The sequence below is a fragment of the Petromyzon marinus genome, chromosome 38 (genome assembly GCF_048934315.1).
Source record: "Petromyzon marinus isolate PM22_M1 ecotype Great Lakes invasive population chromosome 38, UKy_Petmar_22M1.pri1.0, whole genome shotgun sequence".
Lineage (NCBI taxonomy): Eukaryota > Metazoa > Chordata > Hyperoartia > Petromyzontiformes > Petromyzontidae > Petromyzon > Petromyzon marinus.
This window is the reverse complement of record NC_133704.1, coordinates 325,527-352,129: the sequence shown is the minus strand read 5'-3', so window position 1 is coordinate 352,129 and position 26,603 is coordinate 325,527. Positions and strand designations below refer to the sequence as shown.

The window sequence follows — 26,603 nt, the reverse complement described above, 5'->3', positions numbered from 1 at the left end:
ACCCTACATTGCGGGGATCACAAAAAATATCTCCAAAATCTTGAATAAACACAAGATCCAGGTCCGTTTCAACACACTACGTAAAATCCGTGATCTGGTTCCATCTGTAAAAGATGTGATTCCGGACATACAGTACCCTGGTGTCTACAAACTAAGTTGCCTCTGTGGTAGTAGTTACATTGGAGAAACCAAACGCCATGTCTCGGACCGTATTCGTGAACACAAAGCAGACCTTAAACACGGTAGGACCAACACCTCGGCCGTGGCAGATCATTGTTATAATTCAGTAGGCTCACATGACATTGACTTTTCCAAGACAGAGGTTCTTTGTAAGCCAGATGGCTACCATGAGAGATTCGTTCATGAGGCTATCCACATATACAAGCACAGAGACAATTTCAACCGAGAAGATGGATTATGGCTTAGCAATCATTGGAAAGATTTGATTAACCATTTCAGGTCTTAATTGATTGTTCACGCTTACAGTGGCTTTCAGACAGCATACATTAATTTTTCGTCTCCACCCTCCTCTTTTCAGAACATAGATGGACTCGTCCTTCTAAATAAACTGCCAAATCACTGCGCGTGGTGCTAACGTTTTTTTTAAATAAATAAATACACCGTTTAAAAATAAATAAATGCAAACCGACACACCTGATGATGACCGTTTGTGTTATGGTCGAAACGTCGTGAGAATTTTTATTATTTTATATATTTTATTATTTCCCTTCAACGTGACTTTACCGAAAGAGCTAAGAATGTCTAATGGTTGTTGTTGGCTTACACCACATTGATTTTTGCAGACAGCGTTTTAATGATTTTTGTGGAATATTTGCTGGTTTATTCCAGGGTGTTTCTGTCACGCGTTGTCGCTTTAAGATGTTCTGTGTTCAAATTTTGTTTGTTGCGGTTGCACCCGACTTAAGAGCCGCATGGCTCACAGGGCTATACAGTACCTAATAAATGAAACTTGAAACTATCCACTGTTGGTGGGCCTCGCCTATCCGGTCTACCAAATTTGAACCCTCCCTCAGCGCCGATAACCACTACCATTTCCACGAACGTCACTCCGAACCACAACTGTGTTAATCCACGTTTCCACGTCTTGATCGCAGGGACAGAGAGAGACGCCGGCGCCCATTAATCGGCCGATAAGCAAACTCGCGGTTTCATTTCAGTGCGATTCGCGGCGGTAATTTAGGGGTGGCGAAAAAGTGTTGGAAAGAGAGGGACGCGTCACGAGTCGACCGATTTTCCTAAGGAGTCTTGCAGGAAGCCTGCGCTAGGCCTTCCCGGCGGCAAGTGGACAATGGCAGCGGGGTCGCTACCCAGGGTCGTGTTCGTGTTAGGGCCGCCTGGGAGCGGCAAAGGAACGATTTGCGCTTTGGTGAGCAAGGTGAGAGCGATGGGAGCGGTGATTGCGGGTGAGGTTTATGTTGCTTCGGCTGATGTTTTTAATGTTGCTCATGCTGATTTTCTTGCTGATGATACTCGTGTTGCTGTTGTTTTGCTGCTGAAGATGATGCTAATGATGTTGGCTGATGCTGCCCAGGTGTTTCCCTATGCTCACCTCTCGGCTGGGTCTCTGCTGAGGGCCTCCAGGTGCGAGGCCGTGCAGAGAAGGTTGAGGAACGGGGACATTGTCAGTTCACACATCACCATCGACATCCTCACAGAGGTGATGGCAGCACCATCACACTATCAACATAATCGGTATCACTAACATCACTAATATCGTCAATACATTCACGAACATTACAAATATCAGCATCAACAGCAACATGATGATCATCAATATAAACATTATTGTCAATGTTATGCCAGAAGATGCCTATCATCTCGGGGTGAAGGGAGGACAATGGAGTCACATGTAGCGTAGGGGGGGGGGCACGAAGGTTCCAGTCGGTTCCAGAAGCTTCTTCAAGAGAGAAGAGTCCGATTGGGACAGCTCCGTGGGGGGTGGGGTAACTGGGCGGAGAGGGAGTGTGTGAGTGAGATAGCACTTGGCCCAACTGGCTTTTACGTCTCTATGGGGGATATTTGCCTTCTGAGTGGAGATCGGTGGCACATTTGTTAGTACACTGTGCTACGAACCCAGCAGAAGCCTGAGTTCAATTCCCGCTGACAGCCAATAATAGTGGCGAATATGTCAACCAGTCATGGGCCCCCTAGGCCGATTCAGTCTAAAATTAATACCTGGTGCGGTGTGTAGTATACATCAGCACAGGAGAGACAAAGACGGCTGAGCGTGGTGCTCGACACCGAGCTCCTCATGTGTGTCGTGCTGGCTTTAGGTACTCCTCTCTAACGACACTTTCCCCAAGAGCCTATTAGGGATAATCAGGGGACCTTTTGTCCGATGGATGGAGACCATGAGTGCTTTACAGATTGTTTTGTCATAAGGGATTCATAGAGACTTGTACGTTCATATAACAAAGTAATAATGTAGTAATATTACAACACTAATAATCACTTTTATATCTAGGGACGCCATGCATTAAGTCCCAAGACTATTTTCATAAGGTTCCTGCCAAGTTTGTAGCAGTAGGGGGGTAGGGGGAGCAATGTTGCTCCTGTGTGATTCCAATTGAGTTATTAGCTGGGGATTTCTCAGCATTTGGGATGTGGTTTTGGCAAATACCAAGTACATTGTGTTTGAGTTTAGCTATGGGAGGTGTAAACTGGAGAATGTAGAGAAAATCCATGCACAACAGGGGGAGAACATACAAACTCCACATATTCACTTGCACACACACTATTATGTCTTAGAGGCCAGCTGGCCAGGATTGGGGAAAACTTAGCACAATTTTGACTGCAAAACAGGGGGAGAACATACTCCACTCAATCCAGTCATACAGACATATCCTCCTCATACCATTTAACAGACCGTTAGGGCAAGTACTGTTAGCGAGTATCTATTAAGGCCTGCACAGTACACGAAGCGGTGGGTGGCCAGCACCACACTTGGCCACCTTTATTTAATCCTTGGCGTTTTTATGCATTGCACCAGATATGCATTTAATGCTGAGTCGACTTAAGGGAGGCCCACAACCGGCTCAGATAATCATCACCGGTGTTGGCCGTGAGCGAGAATCGGATTCGGATTTCTCATGGATTTGTAGAATAACGCGCTGACTACTAGACTACTGCGCCACCGCTATCCACAACAACAATAACCGCCTTTTGGCACTAAGTCGTGGTGATGTCACCTCAGCCCTTTGTGCCAGGTTAAGTACACTTTGAGGCTATGTGAAGTGTTGAAGGCTCACTGTTAGGAGGTCATGGGACAGACCCAGGTGCCATGGGTTGATTGAGATAATTGGTAGATACAAAGATGAAGATCTCCGTATAGTCTTTAACAGACTTTTGGGGTTCTTTGGTTCTTTCGGTAAAGTCACGTAGATAGAAAAATAATTTTTAAAAATTGAATAAAAGTAATAAAATAAAAATTATGATAAAAACTGCTAATGTAGACTGTAGCCTGGTTATTAAGTTTGGTGAGTGTACTGGCAGTCTGTAATGTATACTGTAGCAATGGTTATTAAGCTGTGTGAGTGTACTGGCAGTCTATAATGTAGACTGTAACCTGGTTCTTAACCTCGGTGAGTGTATTGGCAGTCTGTTATATTGACTGTAGCCTGGTTCTTAATCTCGGTGAGTGTATTGTAGTCTATAATGTAGACTGTAACCTGGTTTTTAATCTTGGTGAGCGTATTGGCAGTCTATAATGTAGACTGTAGCAATGGTTATTAAACTGAGTGAGCGTACTGGCAGTCTGTAATGTCAGTCTGCATTCGATTGATGCGTTACCATATCCACAACACCGTCGTTAACGCCGTTCACCAAATGCTGGTGACATCACCACAGGACTTGTGCAAGGCTACTTACAGGAGGAGGTCACGGGACAGACTCAGATGCTCTGGGTTGGCTAAGATGACTGACCAGCACTCCCCACTGTTGTGAGCATGGCTGCTATCAAGCATCATCAAGACTAATGTCAACAGAAACATCAACATTAAAAGCACCATCATCATCAGCATTATCACTAACATCATCTCCCTCCTCTCCGTGTCTCCCTCCCTCCTATATCCCCACCCCAAATGTCTCCTTCCTCCCTCGTCCCTCATCCTCCTCCCCATGCCTCACTCCTTGTCTCCGTGTTTGTAGGAGATGAGGTCCCTTGGTGCATGGGGTGGGTCCCCACATCCCCGTGTCTCTGTGTCCCCGTGTCTCCGGGGGTTTCTGCTGGACGGATTTCCACGGAACCCGGAGAATGCGTGGAGCTGGGAGCTGGACGCGGGGAGACGCACAGAGACACAATTCGTGCTTAGCCTGGAGTGCAGCGCCAAGGTGCAGACACTCAGAGACAAAGACAGCAGCCAATGCTGTTGATAATGCTGCTGATGATGATGTTGCTGATGTTGATGCTGCTGGTGCTGATGTTGCTGCTGGTACTGATGATGCTACTGGTACTGATGATGCTGCTGTTAATGATTATGATGATGGTGTCGCAGGAGAGCCTCAGTCGATGTTTGAGTCGATCTCTGGGCTCCTCTGCTCGCTCAGACGATGAAATCGACATCATCACGAAGAGGTATCAGCAGCAGTAACATTACCATCATCACCATCAGCAACATCATAACCAGTATCATCAACATCGGCATCATTACCATCATCAGCAACATTATCATGAGTATCATCAGGAACACTATCATCGCTCACTCACCCACCCACTCATTCACCCAACTTATCTGGAATGTCCACTGATTGATGCATATGGCATGGAGTTGTAGTATTTTCAATTTCTAATACTACCCATGCTGCGGTGGTAACTGGCGCAGCCTGCCGGATTTGAACTGCGAATCCTCCACAATGAGCAGCGAACACCGCTACTACTGGGGCATTACCACTGGGTCACAACACCACCCCCATTGTGCATGTGTAAGGTACCTCTCAGCCTTTCTAGACCACCAACGGACTACCACTGGGCCACGTGATCACCACTAATCAGGTGCGAGGAGAATAATAGCTGAGCTCTGACATTGTATTAATGAGAAAGTGAATTAGTGTGTTGTAAATGGGACCTTGCCTCCTAGGTTGGCTCTATTTGAAAGGGAGACACGGCCCGTGCTGGACATGTTCCATGAGAGGGGGTTGTTGAAGAGGGTCGACTCGTCCCGGCCCACTGTTGAGGTGAGGCTTTGCTCCCTTTCCCCAAAACCTCTCCCACCTTCCTGCCTCTCGTGTCGGTGATTTTCACATTACACGCCATTGGCTGAAATACAGAAAACCATTTTGGACACCCACCTCTGCTCCAACAGCCCAAAAGATCGACATCGGCCCTCACTGGGAAGGGATCGTGGGCAACTATGGACATGGCAATAAACAAACACCTCATTGAGGACCCTACTGTTGAAACACTGGGCTCCTCTTTCCCACGACCACTACAGACCTCGTTAAACCTCGCTCGAACACAACATGGCAGGTGCGCGTTCACCTTCCCCAAATGGACGAAGATCAGACAATTGCCGAACGAGTTTGGTGAAGTCCAAACCATTAAATGCATCACCATGAACACTCCATCCATGCAACATTCTGACTGTTGCTGCGATCCTCGCAGCACCTACTGCTGCCTCCTTGGATTGGTTTAAAAAACTTAGCATTCAACTATACAGGCAGACATTGCTTAGTGCGACCACATAAAATGCTGATTCATTATAATGCAGCAGCGCTGGCCAAGGAAACATCCGCCCATTGAGTGACTTATGCTTTGAGCTGACGAGACCCCACCCCCCATGATTCGAGTATCACGGTTTATAGTCATTACATTTTAATAAATAGATTTGTTTCGCCAGGTGATAACACACGAGGCAAGGATAGAGTCTCAGGCTTTACGTAAAATAAACCTCACCACAAAATTTTTGACTCACATCACTAAGATCACAGACGTCCTGGAGCTCTGTGAGAATGACCTGGATTTCAAGTTTTCAAGTTTCATTTATTAGGTATAGCCCTGTGAGCCATGCGGCTCTTGAGTCGGGTGCAACCACAACAAACAAAATATGAACAGAGAACATCTTAAAGCGACAACGCGCAACAGAAACATCCTGGATAAACCATGAAATCTTCCAGAAAAAAAACCCACCGTATTACAACGCTGTGTGCAAAAATCCCAGTGTGATGCAAGTCAAACATCAACCATAAGACAATTTAGATTAAAGTTATCAGGCCAACTCCGCACTTCCGCAAGAAACATGGCTTAACCATATGTTTTCGAAATCACCAAAATAAAGCTATAAAAACAATGTAACAACAGTAATCATAGGAACTGTGATTCAAATTTAACAATACACGATATACATAACATGTACGACCAAACTTGCAGCCATAGCTGGCAGCATGACACTCCCAGTGTATGATGTGTGAGTGAGTCAGTGGTAGTGTGAGTGAGTGTATGATGTGTGAGTCAGCGTATGATGAGTGAGTCAGTGTATGATGTGTGAGTGAGTCTGTATGATGTGTGAGTGAGTCAGTGTAAGATGAGTGAGTGTATCACGACATCCTCCCCGCCATCACAGCCTCCCCACCATCGCGGCCTCAACGCCATCGCGGCCTCCACGCCATCGCGGCCTCCACGCCATCGCGGCCTCCACGCCATCGCGGCCTCCACGCCATCGCGGCCTCCTCCATGCTATCGCGGCCTCCTCCCCGATTTGGAGTGCAGCAGCTCCCCCACTGCAGCCTTGCAGGAGTACAGTAGAATGCGCTCGTTAGTACTGTACATAATACAGTGAAACCTTGGATTGCGAGCATAATTCATTCCGGAAACGTGCTCGTAATCCACAGCACTCGTATATCAAAGCGAATAAATAAACTCAGATGATTCGTTCCACAAAAATATATAAAAATTGATTAATACAAAATACTGTACCTTTGAATATTTTTATTTCAATTTAATATAAAGTAATCAAATGTATTAATTAAATTTAATCGTAGCTGGTGTGAGGGAGACGAGAGAGGAGACGAGGAGGAGGGTTATTGTGTAGGACGACTTTCACTGTCACGGAATCACTGTCATCTGTTGGCTCACTGGAATATTTTTCTTTTTGTGCGACTTTAACAAGGAACCTATCCAATGACACTTACTTTTGCCTCTTTCTTACAACCTTCCTTTTCAACCTTTTTCTTCATGGGGGCCATTGTTGCAGTACAGTTACTAAAGAACAGTCACTACACTTGGACACATTAAAAAAATGCTTTACGCACACACATGTGGTCACAACACTATACAGTACTGTAGTAAACAGTATACGCTCGCACGGATGTTGACTATATGAGTGAGGCACGCCGACTGAGACCGAGCATGGGAGATGATTACCCACAATCCCTTAGCGAGAGAGAGAAGAACCATTGGCTCAGTTGTGATCATGTGACGCTCGGCAGACAAGGCGCATACTGTACGTACTGCTCGTATTGCAAGACATCGCTCGTTTATCAAATTATTTATTTAAAAAAATTGCTCGTCTTGCAAAACACTCGCAGACCAAGTTACTCGCAATCCAAGGTGCACTGTACTTACAGATGTTATAATTATTTATTTATACTCATGACAATGTTGACTCTTATTATTAACACTATTACCTATACCCCAATGAAGCCCTCATATATTGCTAATATGTGAGAAATAATGCTTTCGGGAATGCATCCTTATATTTAAAATGGCATTCACTTTTCCAGGAATGTATCTTGAGCGCTATGCGAGGTTTGCCTGTAATAACTCGTTTCAATACTAGCTTTTCCCTTCTGCCGTACGAAAGAGAGAGACGGGGCTCGTAATTGGTTTCCTTTTGGAGGGGCCAGATCCTCGTTCGCTTGGTATGTCATTTACAGCTGAGAACCCTCCACCACCCTACTGATGATGTGGCTAGACAAATAACACCTGTCGCGCCGTGGGCGAATGTAGTAAGGCCTGATGATTATGCTGCGTGTAATCTCCAGCGCAATGTCGCTCATATGGCATTGTCCAAAAAATGTTTTGCTTACTCTTCATTGCAACCAGGCTTCGTCAATAAACCAAATAAGTTGGGGTACATTTCCCCACGACGTGACAGCTTAATTTATTTGGCTGTGTCGTTGGGTGGTGAAGGGTGCACAGCTGTTAGCTGTTGATTGAAGGTAACAAAAGCACGAGATCAAATACGTGCAGTGGGCAATAGCAGTAGCCTCGCTCAAGTTCCATAGATGCAGCCACAGGTCGACTGAGTTTCATTGAAATGGATCGATGGAAAACTAGATGTGGAGTTGCAGCTTACGTTTTGAACGATCTCACCTCCCATTTAGTCTATGTCCATTCTTAAATGCATCGAGTTGTTGGAATCGAGTATCAACTCACCTGGTAAATCAGGACACAGACCACCAAACAGAATGAGTGCTGAAACCCGGGTGCTGTAAGGTTGTATTTTCATATTACACGTTTGGGTTACCCAGAACACTCTGCCCCCATTGGATAGGGGAGGCGTAGAATGTAGTGAAAGAGAACATGTTTCCCGTTGACCCAGAGAGAAGGTTCTTCTGCCTAAGAAGTTAGAGATACCGCTGCTGCCCGATGTTCATATCCATTAAGGATACAGGTATCCACTTCTGTCTGTTCTGCAGTTGCCGGACTTGTGCCAGATCCCTGTCAGCTAGGTATTATCAGGGTTCCTAATAGGCCTTACTTTACCCTGTTAGGCTGACTCCTACACGGATACCCATTTCCCTGGTTCCACGACGTGTACGAGGTGATGGACTTTTGGAACCCAATTGTCATGATACCCGTGTGTAATTGTTTGTTATTCTATGCTCTTCAGTTGCTGGAGTGAAAGGTGGGGGTTGTTATGGCCTTGCCTAATCCTGGCCCAGCCTGGCTATGGGCAATGTTAGTCTATGGACAATGTTAGTCTATGGACAATATTAGTCTGTGGGCAATGTTAGTCTATGGGCAGTGTTAATCTATGGGCAATTTATGTCTGGGGGCAATGTACATATATGGGCAATATAAGTCTCTGGGCAATGTAAGCCGATTAGCAATGTTATTCTATGGGAAATGCTATTTTGTGGGACAATGACAGTCTGTGGCAGGGGTCGGCAAACTTCGTCTTCGGAGCCACATGCGGCTCTTCATGGACTCCGTGACATTATTTAAGGGCCACTGTCTCGTATTCAGATGAAATGTTTTTTGTTACCGAATTCGAACAATGTTGCTTGTTATTTTGATTGCTGACCTCTGGTATGTGGTACAATGTTAGTCTATGGGCAATGTTAGTGTATGGCTGAAAAGTGGTGGAGCTGTGTCCTCTCCCAATCGTGGGCCAGCATGGCTTGAAAAGTTAATACAAAAACACTATCTGGTCCAAAAGAAACCAATCATGGATCTTAATGTTGCTCGTAAAAGCCTAGCATGGTTAAGCAAAGGGTGTTTTCTCTCCGTGTGATCAGGTCTTTGCAGATGTCACGCGGATCTTTGAAGAGGAGGGATAACGTCATAGCAAGCCTCGTTTGCGAGCCCCTATTGAGAAGCCTCTCACCTCGGCTCTGGGTTCTGCTGCCTGCGATTAAACTGGATTCTCAAGTCGAGTGAGTTGGTGGTCTCTGTCTGGCCACCAGTGATTCACGTAGAGACCCATAGACTCACACAGAGACCCACAGACTTGCACACTCTGACAGAGACACACAGACTCAGACAGAGTTGATGGTCTCAGCTGAGTTACCAATGACTGCACAAAAAATCCTGATCACATTAAGTCTTTTACGTAACTTAGCTAAATTACAATTGTGAGAATTAAAATATTGGTTTGACTGTCACATGGTGAGCATTACTGTCATATGTCAGAGTGAGTGGGAAAGTGGTGCCCTCCACTATGGACCAGAATGTCGCTTGAAGAAGAAGTAGGATCTCAGAGGTAGCTCGTTGATATCCTATTCCTTGGGTTCCGTTCTTTGCTGCATTGCAGGGAACGGCTGCACTGCTTCGTGAGATTTACGAATGGATTATTTGCCTCGTCTCGTGACGTCGAGAGATTGATCGGGGTCAAATTGGGAGAGTTTATTTTTTACAAGGGGCTGGAATGTGGGAAAGCTTCAGATCATGTTGGCAATCTAAATTTCCAGGGATAGCCACATATACCTCGATATACCCAAATGCTTATGAGACACGCAAGAGACCAAGACTGTGATGTGGCCCAGCGTTCGCCACTTGTTGCAGAGGTTCACAGTTCGAATCCAGCAGGCCACCCTGGTTAATACTGTGCATGTGCATATTAACCGCGAAATACTAATACTCTGAACCATCTTCTTCACTCACAATGGACGTTAAAGACTCCGTGACGTCAGTCGCAAGAACAGTTTGCCATTTTGTGCTGGTGCCACAGTCCAAATTTTTGTACAAATTAGAAAAATGCCACTGCAAATTACTCAATTCGGATCATATACAGTATAGAGTAGCAACGATCACCCCCGACGGGACATCATAGTAATGCACAGGGACAGCTGCCACTGAGGGTACCCCTCAGCGAGACCACAACAGCAATCATCTCCGCCTACGGGCATAGTTATGCCTGTTTGCAGGTCTGTTGCGGAGTCACCTTGTGCCTCACAGGGACAGCTGGCACTTACTTGGTCACCCCTTCCAAATGTGTTGAGATAATGAGATGCGAGATATACGCTGCTTGTTGCGTGTGAAGCTTCTCTGAAGCAACCGAGTTTAAAGGAAGGTGGTTCTTCTCAAACAATCATTAAACATCAGTAGATGTGGTGGGGTGGTTAGGGTTGAATTACACTGGTTCATCAGTTATTCCCCTCCCCCACCACCGCCAGGTTCCCCTTCCCCCCTCCCCTTGGAAAATATAAATGAAAATCTATTGATTAGTTTTATTTATTTGTGTTTTCTTCGTGCATGCAAATTGCATCCCTCACAATCGTTGCTGAAGAACTGCAGGCCAAGCTGGAAGGCTTGGTTCCCTGTATATTAAGATGTGTTCAGGCAATTTGTGATGAGTGTTCATTTTACATGTAGGAGGAAACTGGAGTGAGTGGAGAAACCCCACGCCTGCGAGCGGGTGACAACATTCTATCCCATACAGAAGGGACAGATATCAGTTCATACTTTGCACCTCGATGCCCACGGGAAGGGCATTTTCCAACATGTGTGTGATCCACCAACCCTCTCCTCCACACTGCTGGATTACAGGCGTGTGCCACCTTCAGCAACGTTTTGTCATTTGTGTGCAGTGATCCACCAACCCTCGCTGCTGCCTGCACGGTACTGCGTTACAGGCCATGTTCAGCAGAGCTACCACCGAAATGTAATGCCCCCAAGCACCCCCCCCTCGCAGAATATCGACTTGGAACTCGGTGACGTTTTCATTGTGCATTTATTTTTTTGTAATTTCCGGCATTATAAAATGAAGTTTGCAAAAGGAATAGCATTGGAAATTAACATCGGTCACACTCCTCAACTCTCACCCGTTACATAGAAGTTCTTAGCCTTGTGCTTATGCACGTGAAACCACTAGTTGAGAAGAACTGCCAGGTGGTCATATTGTCTTGGCCCACCATCGATAAAGTGAGTATGTGGACGGCCGAACTGGTGGTTTTCGCTTGACTTGCATGGTTGAGGGCTTCGGTACATACGATGTCATCTCTGCCAGTCATCTCTGTTAACCCATGGCACCTGTCTGTCCTATCAATGCCAGCAGCAGAAAACATTCGACACTTCACGTGGCCTCAAAGTGCACATAGCCTGTATGTATGTTGATCTTTCGCACCGTACCAACTGTGCTAATCATCGATGTGGGGAAGGACAACAAACTAAACACAAAGCAGTTCTCAAATTAGTTTTTAATCTAGATTTGAAAGTGCATAGCTCCAATGGCTTCCAAATATCGGAAGGAAGATCATTCCGGTACGATGGCTAGCCAAAAACCACTTAGAGAATGACCGGAGATAATTTTGGCACCGTGGTAACGTCACCGTCACTTAGTGGCAAATGGCGGCTATGTATGTGTTGGAGACTCCGCGGCACCTGGCCAGTTCATTATATCCTGGGGCAGCGATTACTTAGGGAACTCGGAGATGCTTGTTCACCAAGTCATCTTCTGGGAAAAAAGCCTTGGACAATGAGTGGCAAGGAATGTGGACCAGGGGATAAAAAAGAGCAGAGCAAAAGAAGTTCTAAGTGGGGGACATCTGTGGGTCATCTAATAAAGAGACCTCTGTTGAACACGGTATGAGACTAATCCTTTCATATGTATGCCGAAAATATTTTTTTTCCGCCCGCACTAAGTTGTCTGTTGAAATCAGGTTTTTGAGCCACATACAGATTTAAATCTCTAACCCTCATTATACTTTACATCACAAACTCACTCGCTCTTGGGTTGCTATATTAACCTATAGATAATAAACACTGCACGGTGTAAAAGGTAATACAAGATCATTAAACAATGCAGTACAACGTTCAATTCAGCTACGATAATCTAAGTTGCAATGAACAATATCTGTATTCATCTAGGTGCATCTCGGTCTCCTTTATACACTATCTCATTTCAGTCAATTTATATTTATTAGGAATTTGGCAAGATAGCGACAAGTGATCACCCTCACCTGAGTCCCAACCTCCTTGAGTCTCAAGACCTCGAGATCCAGTTTCTTTGAGTCTCAAGACCTTGAGACGTGGTCTTCCCAAATCACAAGACCCTGAGATCCGGTCTTCCCGAGTCTCAAGACCCTGAAATCCGGTCTCGAGTCTCAAGGCCCTGAGATCCGGTCTCCCCGAGTCTCAAGACCCCGAGACCCCATTTCCCTGAGTCTCAAGACCCTGACCGTGTCTCCCTGAGACTCATTACCCCAAAACCCGGTCTCCCTAAATCTCAAGACCCCCACCCCCTACCGTCTACATATCGAGGTCGTAGAACCTGCTCGTCCCTGCCAGGCCCAGCTCGTGTGGCGTGGGCAAAATATTCTGGTTGAGGGACACGAGGAGACACAGCCTCCCCACACAGTCCAGCCACAAAGCCCTGCTTAATCTCAGCGGGAGCTTCTTCCTTCTGTTGTCTCCATCGTTGATCCTAGACCACCCCAGCAGACGCGACGCCACCTCGAGCGCAGCCAACGCCAGCGTGGAAGCTGGAAATGAGTTGAAGGCGTAGTCTGCAAAACTCAGCTCCAGGATCTGCTCTGAAAGGCAGCTGAGTGCCGAGAAGGAATAAACGGGGGAGAGAGAGGACTTCTCTGTGGTAGTGGAGGTGGTTGTGGAGTTGTGGTTAGTGGGCGTTGTGTGATTGGGATATGGGTAGCGATTAGGGTTGCTGTCGTGGTTGTATGCAAGACAGCGTACAACTGATCCCTTCGTTGTTGCTGCCGATGGATGTGATGGGAGTGGTGGCGGTTGTGATATTGGCGCAGATAGTGTGCATCTTTCTGCTAATGGTGTTTGTGGTGATGGTGGTGGAGATAGTGTTGTTGGTGCTGCTGTTGATGGTGGAAGTTTTGATATTAAAGATGCCACTGATGACGATGCTAGTAGAACCGGTGATGGTGGTGGGGATAATGATGCTTCCATTTCTGCTTCCCCCAGCGCCCTTCCCCGTGCCGCTTCCCCGCGCTCCCTGCTCAAGTAGAAGGAAAGGAAGTCGGCAGCCGTGGGAGCCAGGAGCCGGAATTTGAGACGGAGGAGAACGAGACGCTCCAGGTTTTTGAGCTGCTGGGTGGTGAAAGCTCTGCCGCACAGATCCAGAAGCTGAGAGGCGCGGGGGGCCGTCACCTCCACCTGTGAAATAGTGGAGTTTTGTGTGAAAAATATCCATTCAAGGAGTCTAACATTCTCACAGTTTAGGGTAACAGTTGGCTTAATGCTAAAGTGCAATGTATGTATGTGAACATCCATTCAGGGGGTCTAAGTCTGACGGTCGGCTGAATGCTAAAGTGCGATGTATGTATGTGAAAATTAATTCAGGGGATCTAACGGTTGAATTGAATGGGGCAGATCAATGTTGCTAAGCCTGGTGACGATGAGGAATGATGGGGAACATCGATGACATTGGGACGTACCTGCTTGGCGGCAATGTGCAGGCACGCAACGCCCAGCAGCTGGAGGCAGTCGGAGGCGAGCGGTACGCGAGCCAGGAAGCGGTCGAGCAGGGAGAGCGCGAGCGACAGAGAGTGCAGCGACAGGGACAGGTGGCGCCGCACGGGGATCAGCCACGACACGAGCACGCAGCGAGACGAAGGAAGAACCTAAATGGGGTGAAGGGGGGAGGGGTGAGTCACGAGATGGCAGCATCTAGATGGGGCGGGGGGGGGCATGTTGCTTGAGCATTAACCAACTTGGGGAAAAATAAAACGCATCCACGTCCCGACTGGCAGACTAATTCCCACTTGCAGGCCGGTGCTGCATACACCACGTAGGGTCGGCTGCCACTGGCTGTCCCCTATGTTAGACTGCAGCATGGAAAAAATGGTTGAGATGAAATATGTTAAATGCTTTGAGATGTTGAAGCATTTTAATGAGCGCGCTGTACATACAAATCCTTGAGTCATCCGTCCAAATTATTTTGTAATGAATTATGTGCTATGAAGAAGGGTTGTTGCCAGATATATAGCCTATTGCATATATAATGATTAATTATAAAGATTAGAGGCAAAATTATGCCCCAGTAGGTGTAACAATTAGTGCGGTCCCAGTTTTTAAAGATGGGACCTCACTAGGGCATCATCCTAATCCTGGGGAATCTGTGCTGTGGTCCAGGCAGTTGTAATGATGTCGCATAGTTACATAATCTCTGACCGGCGCTTCACCTGGTCTCAAGACTCTGGATTGCTCTTCGCACTGCTTTAGCAGATGACACATCAGACACAGGGAGTGCCTACTTCCTCCGACATTTGAGATTGTACAGCCCTCACAGGGTTAGCCCCACATTGCCCAATGTTGGTATCTGGGCTATCTCACTGATATCAATTCTATCACCACGACCAATACCATCATCACCATTACCTACACGACCAACATTACTATCAAATCCTTACCTGTATTTGCCTCTCCAGACATCTCGTGGGGTGGAATTCTCGCTCCACTTCACGCTGGCTCTCAAACCACTCTATAGCATACTCATCATCATCGACATCATCATCTACAGCAGCAGCATCATCAGTAGCAGTAGTGGAGTCTCTGCTCTTTATCTCTGTGTCTTCATTGCTCCGCACCCCTGTGTCTCTTGTCCAAGTCTCCACATATGTTCTGTGTGTCTCTGTATATCTGTGCTTCTCTGTCACTGTGTTCCTGTGTCTCCGTGCCCCGGTGTCTTCGTGTCTCTGTGTTTCCACATCATCTTGTGTCCGCACTCGTTTGGCTTGAGGACCCAAATCTTCACGTGGACAATGGATTAACATGGCCACTATGAAGACAGAGAGACAGTTTGTGACGGACCGACATGGAGACAGTGAGAGAGATACAGTAGATCGATTATCCCAGCGCGTGATTATCTAGCTTCCAACATCTGGCGGTCCCGGGCCAGTCCGGCAAAACCGGCAATGTAATCCGGCGATCACCGGAAACCACTCCAAATGAGGATGTACCATTCCGGTGATCGGCACCATGTGTGTGACAAAAAAGAACAGCTATGTTTGATTTTAGTGTCAAACATATACAGTCCATACACTACATACAACTTAAACAATGAACATAATGCAAATACTGTATATACATGTTTCATGACTAATAACTTCTAAAAACAATATGCAGTACAATTCGAAGAAGAAAACTGTGGAATACGGCGTTCACCGGAGCACCGGTTTAAAGGCTGCATCAATCCGGCGATCAAACACAGGGTCATTGAAACAAGAGTGTAGTACTACGTACATCACCACATGCAGAATCTTAGAGATTGGAGTGGTAAGTATGGTAAAGCAAAGACAGACCTTTTACAGTATTTGTCTATTTTTATCAAGACCGTAGCCATGAAGTCAACATTGGGGAGGAACAAATTCTCCAGGGGGTCTGGGGGTCCCCCCCCCCAGAAAAAAATCTAAATTTGAAAACGAATTTCCTGCCTAAAATCTAAAAAAATTCACTAACAAATAGGATGCACTTTCTATTAATGTTTTACAATAATGTCTAATAGTGTATTGTATTACATTGCTCTGTTTTTTTTATTTTTTACCTTTTCTTGTTTCATTGTAATGGCAGAGATTACGGATTTATAAAGTACAACCATAACCACAATCATAAACAGAAATCTATTTTATAGCAATATATTGGGGGGGACATTTTGAGCATATAATTACGGCCTTGATTTGTGTGTTTTTTTGCCAATTTTATACAGTAAACAAATTGAAAACACAAAAACACAACACCAAAAAACATGTTATATAAAAATGTGCAAAAATAAGCTTTTAAATAATGTGATTATCTGGAATAAAAAAACGGCGCCCCTATCCCGCCTAAGCCACTGGATATAATCAACAATATATTGTGTAGGGATGCAGAGGCTAATAGACATAGAACCACAGTGATAGAATTATCAGGTAGAAATGTTATGGTGATTATGTTGATGATTTAATAATGGGCATATAGACATGAGGAAAGATGACACTGTTCAACGGGTTGATGTCCAGTGTGTTCAACTATAATTTTGTATTTACAAAGTAAAGCCCTCTAAGCTACTGGCCCTTTTTCACAGGCTCCCTGGCCACACAACAGTTAATCGCAGTTTATATCATATGTGGGAATTTATAGGAGCAGCCAAATAATCTAAACACATGTTGATTCTAAATGTGGTGGGCAAAACTGGAGGACCTGGATAAAAGATCCACGCGACCATCATGGGGAGATATCATGCGACCTCAAAGTATACAGGCGTCAGGGTCGGTATGCATGGCCCACGAGTGACCAGTTTTGGTAACCACCTAGGAACCTAAATGACATCAAATGGGCAGAGAGTGGGATCCGAGGGAACCAATGGTTAGAGAGCGAATAGCGGGACTTGGAAAGCGTCACACCTTGCAAATGCTAATTATACTATGGAACACGATTTTTGTTCCTGGGTAGTATTATTTTCTAATTGGTTATGCCTCAAAAGTATAGAAAAATGGCTATTCTCCACAAACTTTGCTTTTGTGACCAGGACTTTATGTGAAAGAATGACACATGCACACGTTTTCTCATTGAAAATAGGTAAATGTAAAAATATCACTGTCCTGGTCACAAAAGCAAAGTTTGTGGGGAATAATAGCCATTTTCTGTACTTTTGAGGCATAAGCAATTTCAAAATAACACTACCCAGGAACAAAAAAATAAGTTTTTATTACAGTGAATTATCATACGTTGTGATTTTTTGGCGATCGATGTATAATGTGTTAACGCAGCTCGGGAGTGCGTACACTATTCGACTGAAGATTGTAGCAAATCTGGGAGCGAACACGATCTAGCAGACACAGGAAGCATGCAAGCTTGTGCAGAAAGAGAGAGCAGAAAAAGTTGAGAGTAAGTGAGCACAGGAACGGGAATTCCTTAGCTAGGGCCAGTAAGGGAGATAGTGGACGCCAGCGGTAACCATAAGCATACAGAGTGCGAGCTAGGTAGATACTGCAGTATTTTAGGGTTATTTTCGTTTTTATTATTGGCACAGGTCAAATCCATTGGGCAATGAATGCTCATTTTCGATGGGGACCTGGTTACACCATATAAACCTGGTTACTATAGCAAAAAAACGTGAAAATATTCCAAAAACTTTTTACACAAGGTCAGAATGGCAAGGGCATGGATCAACATGATACAACCAGCACAAACAATACAAGAGAACGCATCGCATACAAAAACATTACTTAAAGCCTACAAAGTAGAGCGATAAGTAGGAGTCAGTCAATATCGGTATTTGCGATAACACGAAATCGACACGTAATGTTACACAGACGATACATTGTTGATATCGTCAAGGAGCATAAACCATCACGCGAACTCCGATAATTGCAGCGGCTTTTGAATCGCCATCGAACAGAGACGGCTATCGCACCGCGGCCATCTGCACGCGCTCCCTTCTGATATGAGGAAGCCACTGGAGCTATGCACTCTATACTCTTTGGTTCTTTCGGTAAAGTCACGGAGGTAGAAAACAATAAGAATTAGTTTCCAATCTAGAGTGCATAGAATCTTGATTTGAAGGTTTCGTGACTGCAGGAATCCATACTCTTTGGAAACTAATTTCTTTAAAACTGCTTTTTGTGTTTAGTTTGTTGTCATTCCCTGCAACTCCAATTAGCACGGTTGGCTACATACATTGCGACATAAGTTCAACATAAATTAGAGATTATTATTACACAACATTGATACACCAGTTGGTTGGTACAACATTGACACGCGTTGTTTCAGCCACTGTTTACATTTAAGTCACTATACATTTAAGTGTATAAGATTAATTGTTGCAAGTTGAGCTGGATTCTGGACTTTCTGGATTACAATCACCAGGGGACAGAGAGACACATATACAGACCAAGGGACAGAAACACGAGTCATACGTTAACACACGCTTTTCTAGAACCTTAAATCTCACAGAAAGCCAAAGCAGCTGGAGGCAGTCGTAACTTCCACGGAATATTGGGGCAAGTGCTATTTGCAAGCACCTATGAAGGCCAGCACTGTGCACTTATGAAGATGTGGTGTGGCCAGAAGAACCATGCCCGGCCGCCTTTTTCTCCCCCAATGGTTATGTTTACACACCACATCAGTTCCTAATATATGAGACCGGTTCCGATATCAATAAACACTGGTGGTGGTTCATAGCGCAGTGCGCTTAACGGCTGCTGTTAGCGAGCACCTATGAAGGCCGAGACGAGGAGGTGGGTGGCCAGCACCAGGTACTCGTCTGAGGCTGAGTAGTCCCAGGACCGGTTCATATCGTCATTGGTATTGGCTGTGAGCGGGAATCGAACTCGGGTAACCGGGTTCATAGCGCAGCCCGCTAACCGCTACACTACCGCCACCCCCCCCCCCATAAACAAACACAAAGGTCGCCCGTATAGTTTTCACAGACCGACGCTTGGGTTGCGCCCGAAACGTGATTTATTGTATACCTACGTGACTTTACCGAAAGAACCAAAGAGTATAGGAGAAAGTGCTTTGAGCGAGCACCTATGAAGGCCTGAACGGCACACGAGGGGGTGGGTGGGTGGCCAGCACCATGCTCATGTACATAGATACACTATACTGTCTATATACACGTACGCTGTGAGTTCCACTTTCCCATGTACACTATACATACGCACACTGTGAGCTCCACTCTTCCATGTACACACACACTATACATACGTACACTGTGAGCTTCACTCTTCCACGTACCCGCACACCACACACTCCACACTTCACTTTATACTCGTACGGGGAGGGCTCAGTCGGGCAGGTGACGTAACAGCGGTCTTGCGCGCGGCTTCCCGCGCCCGGCGCGCGCGGCGTGTTTTAGTTTCCATAGAGACGGGGCACGTGTTGGGTGTGTATGTATATGTCAATGTGTGTGTATGTCAATGTAATTCTAGATTTGAAGTTTTCGTGACTGCAATGATTCATACTCTTTGGTTCTTTCGGTAAAGTCACGTAGGTAAAAAAATGAAAACTAAATTAAATCACGACGTTTCGGAGGCAACACAAGCTTCCTTCATCAGATGTAGAAAACAGCAAAATTACTGTAAAGAGCTATTTGTGATGAGAGATTAATTATATAGGGTAAGAGGAGGGGGGAGGAGCCAGAGAGGGCGGACGCAGAGGGGGGTGGTGGGAGCCAGGATGGTAAAGCTGCTCCTGCTATTGCTTTTGTACCACGGATGGGGGGGGGACGCGGAGAGGGGGAGAGTGGCGGCTAAAGTTTAACATGGTTAATAACATCTTTCCAATGATTGCTCAATTTGAATCCATCTTCTCGATTGATATCTGTGTTATGGTGTAAATGACGACACGGAGGGCAGACGTCGGGGCTGACGCCAACAGTTTATTAAGGGCTGTCGCCTAGCTTTTGGGGAAGGGCTAACACAGGACTTGGTGGTTAAGCTAAATCTCCCCAGGGGAAAGGTACTGGGAACCCCTATGCCCCCCCAGGCTAATGGGCTCTCCCCACAGCGCTGACCAACTCGGCCAGCCGGGTCAAGTAGCCCCCCTACCCTCGGTCCCCACTTCATAGTTTCATAATTTATTTATTTGGTATAGCCCTGTGAGCCATTCGGCTGTTGAATCGGGTGCAACCTCAACAAACAAAAAACATGAACAAGAAAACATCTTAAGGTGATTATGTGACTGTGCAAACAGAAAATCCAGAAAAAAAAACAAAATATTCCTGAAATAGCACCATACACCAACGCTGTGTGCAAAAATCCCAGTGGGATGCAAGTCAAATAACAACAAAAACCACAAGATAACTAAGATTAAGGCCATCAGTCTAACTCCGTACTACAATAAACAAAAACATGGCCAAAAACAAAAAAAACGTTTCGAAATCACCAAAATAAAAGCCATAAATGCAATGTAACAGTGATCATAGGGACTGCGACCGAATTTTTAACAATAAACTACTTAAATAAATGATAACACCAAAATCTAGAGCCATATTTTAGGCCACTGAATAGCAGTGGCAGCTAGGGATGTACAACTCCTCTAGAACAGTTTTGAGTGAAGATCTCATAGGTAGTGATTCAAGTTGCAGTTTATTGGCAATAGCATTCTAGACCCTGGGGGCATCAATAGTAAAGGCCCTTCCCTCCGGTTTTTGTACGGCAATAGGGAATGTGAAGCTGGTAGATGAGCGAAGACCTGAGGTCAAATTTGTTCTTTGAAACAGAGGAGATCCAGTAGGTAGTCTGCGGATTTTTTTGTAAGTACATCGTGAATAAATAAGATCTGGTGCACAAGCCGTCGAACATTAAGAGATGTTAAGTTTGACCCAATGTAGAGATCACAGTGGTGAGTCCTATATGGGCAGTTCAATGCAAATCTTAAGGCCGAGTGATAGATGGAATCAAGCTTCTTCAGTACAGTACTTGGGGCTGATTTATACACGATGTCACAGTAGTCAAGTAGAGGCAGTATGGTAGCTTTTATCAATTCCAAACGGAACATTGGGGGGAAGCAGTGCTTGTGTCGATACAGAAAACCAATTTTTATTTTTGTCTTTTTACCAATATAATCAATGTGATCTTCAAAATAAAGTTTTGAATCCAGGATGACCCCAAGATACTTATAGATTTTGACTTGCTCTATTTGACAATTATTCAAGGAATGTAATTGTGGAAAAATAACTTCCTGCTTTAGTCCCGGTGAGAAGCATAGCACCTTGGTTTTGGAGGTATTCAGGACTAGTTTAAGATAAACTAGCTGATGTTGTAGTTTGTTGAAATCACCCTGGAGCTTAGCAATCACGTCATCTGGAGAGCGGCCAGCAGTAATCAGTATCGTGTCATCTGCAAAAAGATTTACCCTGGAATGATCCAGGTCAGTGCCCAAGTCATTGACATAAAGAGAGAACAAGAGGGGGCCGAGGATGGAACCCTGTGGAACCCCTTTTGTTATCTTAACACTGTTTGACCTCCAACCATCTGTGAATACAGTTTGGGTGCGAGAAAAGAGGTAATTTTTTAACCATTGTACTGTGTTCTCGGAAAAACCGAGGCAACTTAGTTTACTAAGCAGGGTGTTGTGGTCTACTGTATCAAAAGCTTTGGACAGGTGAAGGAAAAGACAGGCACAGTACTGCTTATTATCAAGGCTATTGTAAATTTGATTCAAAGAGTATAATGCAGCAGATGTGGTGCTGGATTTTTTTCGGAACGCAGATTGTTTTAAATGTAGTAGATTGTTGGTGGACAGGAAACTGCTAATTTGGTAGTTCAATAATTAAAAAAAAATTTCATCAATGGGGACAAAATTGAGATAGGTTTGGTAGTTATTGGGATCATCTTTAGGGCTCCCTTTGTGAAGTGGACGGACATAGGAATGTTTCCATTCTAGAGGAACCGATGCTTCTTTGATGGACAGGTTGAAAATATGGGCTATAGGTTTGTATATTAGGTGACCAACAGTAGAGCAAAGACGGGAAAACTATCTGCTCCGGTAGAGGAGGACCCTTTGAGGTAGGACAGTTGTTTCAGAACATTACTTTCGTGGATTGGTTGGAAACTAAATTCGATTAATGTTTGGACAGGGGTGTAGGAATTTGCAGGAGCAGGGGTGACTCCCAATACATTATCAAAAAGATTACCAGCTTCAGAAAAATGAAGGTTAAAATTGTCAACTATTCTTTTGGGATCTGAAAAATATTCCCCGTTTCGGTTAAGCTCAACGGGCAGATGTTCTGTTTTGGATGCCTTTTCGATAGATTTGATTGTTTTCCAAAAAATCCTGGCTTTTCCATGTGATTCCAGGAGAGTGGAGGAAAAGTAGGCATTTTTTGCATGCCATATTTTTTTTACGCATCTATTCCTTAAAATCCTGTATTCTAGTCAGTCATTTACCAAATTACTTTTTTGAGCACATGCCAAAGCCTTGTCCCTAGTTTTCATGAGCTTTGTAATCAAAGGATCATACCATGGTGGGCGGTTGCCTTTAGTTTTAAATCTAACCAACGGAGCATGTTTGTTAAGAATTTGGAGAAACGTGTACCTGAAAGTGTCCCAAGCCGTAGTCAGGTTGGGGATATCACAGACCTTATCAATATCCGAGTGAAGCACATCATTTGTAAATGCCTGAGAGCTGAAGTGCCTCATAGAGTGCTTCTCAACAATTTTAGGGGGGGCTTTGGGTCTGGCTGATGATCTCACCCCAAAAATGAAGGAGTGATCACTAAGGTTATTACCCAGAACACCAGTCAGTGCGAAATTGTGAGGAGCATTTGTCAATAGGATGTCAAGCAGAGTTGACTGTCCCGGATTTTTTAGGTTGGGTCTTGTGGGGACATTTATTAATTGAAACAGGTTAAATTCATCTGTAAATTTTGTGGCCACGGCCGGCGGGTTTAGCCAATTCCAATTTAGATCACCCACTAAAACTATTTCACCTTTAGGGGGGCCCCAAAAAAGCTCTCTCAGTGCCGATGCAGCTTCAACAACCTTCCCACAGGCGGTCTATAGCAGCACACTACCAATATCTGTTGATTATTTGGGAGAGTTATTCTGAGAGCCAAACCTTCAAAGCAACATTTTTTAAACAACGAGTGAGCTGGTGAACATGCAATAGTATTACGAACATAGATGGCAATTCCACCTCCTTTAGATCCTCGGTCAAGCCGAAAAAGGTTGTAGTTGTCAATCGTAATCTGCAAGTCATTGACGGCAGGAGTGAGAAATGTTTCTGTTAGGCAAAAAATGTCCGGGTCAAGATTTGCCACTTCTAGTTTTAGTTGACTTAATTTAGTCACAAGCCCTCTGATGTTGACATGTAGAACACCAACACCTTTTCTGCCAGAAAAATCTGCAGAATTATACGAGTTCTTTACATTCGGGCCAGGATGAAGCTCAATAGCACCCAGAAATAAGAAAAGTAGAATTAATAGTTTGCACAAGTATTTTCTGTGAAAGGATGAAGATCGGCGAACCTTGGACGAATAGCAGCAGCTCGCAGATGGTGTTATTTTTAAGAGCAGAATGAAGTTTGGAAGGAGTGCTGGTGAATAATGGGACAAAGATAGGGTTTAAAAGGATACAAAGATGGAGTGTAGAAGTGTCTATGAGCAGTTTCATTTGCAGGTGTAGTGGCAAATCGAGCAACAAGTATGAACACAAAGTAATGAGGGTAGCTGTTTGTAGAGTTGAGTGTGGCACTAGATATGGCCGGGAGGGACAGCAGTGGAATACACAGCAAGATAATTGCCATCTTTAAAATATCCGGGGTAAACAGATTAACACACAAGTGGAAAAGAAAAAATATCTATACTTGTAGCTGCTGCTGTAGACGTTGCTGTAGCTGGATCCGTTGATGCGACTGTAACTTTCTGCTGCTGTAGCAGCTGCTGTTGTAGCAGCTGCTGTAGTTGCTGCTGGAGTAGTTGCAGCTGCTGTTGTAGCAGCTGCTGCTGTAGCTGCATCCGTTGTTGCTGTAGCTGCTGTAGCTGCTGCTGTAGTAGTCGCAGCAGCTTCTGCAGCCGCTGTAGCTGCTGCTGTAATAGTCGCAGCAGCCGCTGGAGCTGCTGCAAGTCGCAGCAGCCGCTGCAGCTGCACCCGTTGTTACTGTAGCTGCTGTAGTTGCTGCTGTAGTAGTTGCAGCAGCCGCTGCAGCCGCCGCAACAGTCGCAGCAGCCACTGCAGCTGCACCCGTTGCTGTAGCTGCTGTAGTTGCTGCTGTAGCTGCAGCAGCTGCTGCATCCGCTGTAGTAGTCACAGCAGCTTCTGCAGCTGCACCCGTTGTTGCTGTAGCTGCTGTAGTTGCTGCTGTAGTAGTTGCAGCACCTGCTGTAGCTGTATCCGTTGTTGCTGTAGCTGCTGTAGCTGCTGCTGCAGCAGCCGTAGCAGCCGCTGCAGCTGCTGTAGTAGCTGCAGCAGCTGCTGTAGTTGCTGCTGTAGCTGCTGCCGCGGTCACAGTAGTCGTTGCAGCAGGAGCTGTAGCTGTAGTAGTTGCAGCAGGAGCTGTAACTGCTGTAGTAGCTGCAGCAGGAGTCGTAGTAGCTGCAGCAGGAGCCGTAGTAGCTGCAGCAGGAGCTCGGGCCTCTAGTAGACCACACGTTCGATTCTCCAGTACACCACACGCTCGATTTTCCAGTACACCACACGCTCGAATCTACAGTAGACCACACACTCGATTTTCCAGTAGGCCACACGCTCGGGCCTCCAGTAGACCACACGCTCGAGCCTCCAGTAGACCACACGCTCGATTTTCCAGTAGGCCACACGCTCGAGCCTCCAGTAGACCACACGCTCGAGCCTCCAGTAGACCACACGCTCGATTCTCCAGTAGACCACATGCTCGGGCCTCCAATAGGCCACACGCTCGGGCCTCCAGTAGACCACACGCTCGATTCTCCAGTAGGCCACACGCTCGAGCCTCCAGTAGACCACACGCTCGATTCTCCACTAGGCCACACGCTCGGGCCTCCAGTAGGCCACACGCTCGGGCCTCCAGTAGACCACACGCTCGATTCTCCACTAGGCAACACGCTTGGGCCTCCAGTAGGCCACACGCTCGGGCCTCCAGTAGGCCACACGCTCGGGCCTCCAGTAGACCACACGCTTGAGCCTCCAGTAGACCACACGCTCGGGCCCCCAGTAGGCCACACGCTCGAGCCTCCAGTAGGCCACACGCTCGAGCCTCCATTAGACCACACGCTCGGGCCTCCAGTAGGCCACACGCTCGGGCCTCCACTTGCCTTGTATATAGGAGTTCGTGGGTTCTATCCCGACCCCGACGCATGCTGTAGATGTGGAGTTTGCATGCCTCTCTCTCATTCCCTACCGCTCACGACCTCGGCTCCTCGCGAAGACCCCGAACACGTCACGGGTCCTCCCCAAAAACCCCGAGGGGACATGACGTCACTCCTCCCGAGGCGAGTGTGACATTTCGTCACCCCTCTACTCCTCAACATCACCCCCCCCTGTAAAAAAAAATTCAGCCGACCCGGCTGCAACTACTCCGTGAGCGGTGCCCCCCCCCCCCCCCCCTTTTCGGGAACCGACGATACACAACGAATGTAACACAACGAATGCAACCCCCCGAACGTAGAAGCTTGACCGGCTGCTAGAAACAGAACAGGGCACGCCGGTACAAGCCAAAGTCCGGGCATAGACGCCACCCGGAACGGCAAGTGGCGATAAGGGCGGGATGGAAGAGGACGGCATTGCCGTCCTTCAGCGTATGCGCCTGCCCCGCGAGCGCGTGCCCACCGCCGGTCCATTCCCTCGCGCGGCGTGAGCCGCCGGAGTCGGCCTGGACCCTGGCCAGGACAAGGCGCCGTAGGTGACACAGCCAGTGACAGTGCAGCCGGCGCCTCCACCGTTGGGCCACTGCCTCCCGCGGCGACCGTTTCTGCAACCGGTGGGATCAACGGCGGTAGCTCTGGAGACAGTAACATCCCCCCCGCCCCCAGGACCCGGCCCGTCGGACGCCATCCCGGAATTGGGGATGAATCAGGGAAGGCGGGCGGCACCACCCGCTTGAGCCGCGATGGGTGCACGGTCCAGTGATTCCGGCCCAACCGGATGCGGACACACTGAGGCCATCGGACCCCCACTACCTCAACAGGGCCCTGCCATGGTCGATGTAGTTTAAGGGACGTGCCTACCAGCACCTGAGGGCAGTGCAGCCACGCCAACTGGCCCTTTTTCCACGGCAGCCCAAAGGCCTGATGTTTAGGCAAGTGCTCCGTGGCCGTCTGCCGACTGGCCGAATTATCTAAAGCTGCCTGCCGCGCTTCGCACAGCCGATCCAGCGCGATTTTCATCGGAAGGGGAATGGATGACCCCTTCTTGACTGTGCCAAGGTCCAATTGAACGAGCACCGGGGGCTCGGGCTCCCGTACATAAGGAAAAAGGGGGAGAACCCCGTCGAGGCATGAGGAGCCAGTCTGTACGCGGCCAACACCCCCGGGATGAACAGGTCCCAGTCCGAT

General features: G+C 46.5%; 2 protein-coding genes across 6 annotated transcripts; one reads left to right on the top strand and one right to left on the bottom strand.

The window, feature by feature from the left end:
- Positions 1-604: 604 nt before the first annotated feature.
- Positions 605-21,247, top strand: LOC116950302 (UMP-CMP kinase 2-like). Of its 5 annotated transcripts, none has more exons than XR_004403984.2 (7): positions 614-1,396; positions 1,553-1,678; positions 4,168-4,350; positions 4,515-4,594; positions 9,478-9,615; positions 13,613-13,726; positions 14,107-21,247. XR_004403984.2 is itself a non-coding variant. In XM_032968022.2 (6 exons), exons 1-6 carry the CDS (start codon positions 1,310-1,312, stop codon positions 13,653-13,655), a joined length of 648 nt encoding a protein of 215 aa, XP_032823913.1. In that variant the 5' UTR covers positions 605-1,309; the 3' UTR covers positions 13,656-21,247. The 5 variants fall into 5 exon arrangements, 3 of the variants coding, with proteins under 3 accessions (XP_032823913.1, XP_032823912.1, XP_032823914.1); XR_004403985.2 differs by adding an exon at positions 5,097-5,193 and having other exon boundaries at positions 628-1,396; positions 13,613-21,247; XM_032968022.2 differs by having other exon boundaries at positions 605-1,387; positions 13,613-21,247.
- Positions 11,393-25,615, bottom strand: LOC116950300 (uncharacterized). The gene is made up of 4 exons (XM_032968019.2): positions 23,939-25,615; positions 15,061-15,428; positions 14,086-14,271; positions 11,393-13,804 (listed from the first exon to the last, which is right to left on the bottom strand). Exons 1-4 carry the CDS (start codon positions 24,960-24,962, stop codon positions 12,929-12,931), a joined length of 2,454 nt encoding a protein of 817 aa, XP_032823910.1. The 5' UTR covers positions 24,963-25,615; the 3' UTR covers positions 11,393-12,928.
- Positions 25,616-26,603: the final 988 nt, after the last annotated feature.

What these genes read in the sequence shown, in the direction of transcription:
- LOC116950302 (XM_032968021.2), top strand. Translation starts at nt 1,310, where the DNA reads ATGGCAGCGGGGTCGCTACCCAGGGTCGTGTTCGTGTTAGGGCCGCCT. An exon ending in TTTGCGCTTTGGTGAGCAAG is followed by an intron (nt 1,397 to 1,552) that starts GTGAGAGCGATG and finishes GATGCTGCCCAG; the next exon opens with GTGTTTCCCTATGCTCACCT. An exon ending in GCCTGGAGTGCAGCGCCAAG is followed by an intron (nt 4,351 to 4,514) that starts GTGCAGACACTC and finishes ATGGTGTCGCAG; the next exon opens with GAGAGCCTCAGTCGATGTTT.
- LOC116950300 (XM_032968019.2), bottom strand. Translation starts at nt 24,962, where the DNA reads ATGTGGTCTACTGGAGAATCGAGCGTGTGGTCTACTGGAGGCTCGAGC. An exon ending in GTCTACAGCAGCAGCTACAA is followed by an intron (nt 15,429 to 23,938) that starts GTATAGATATTT and finishes CTGTCTTCATAG; the next exon opens with TGGCCATGTTAATCCATTGT. An exon ending in TGCACATTGCCGCCAAGCAG is followed by an intron (nt 13,805 to 14,085) that starts GTACGTCCCAAT and finishes ACTATTTCACAG; the next exon opens with GTGGAGGTGACGGCCCCCCG.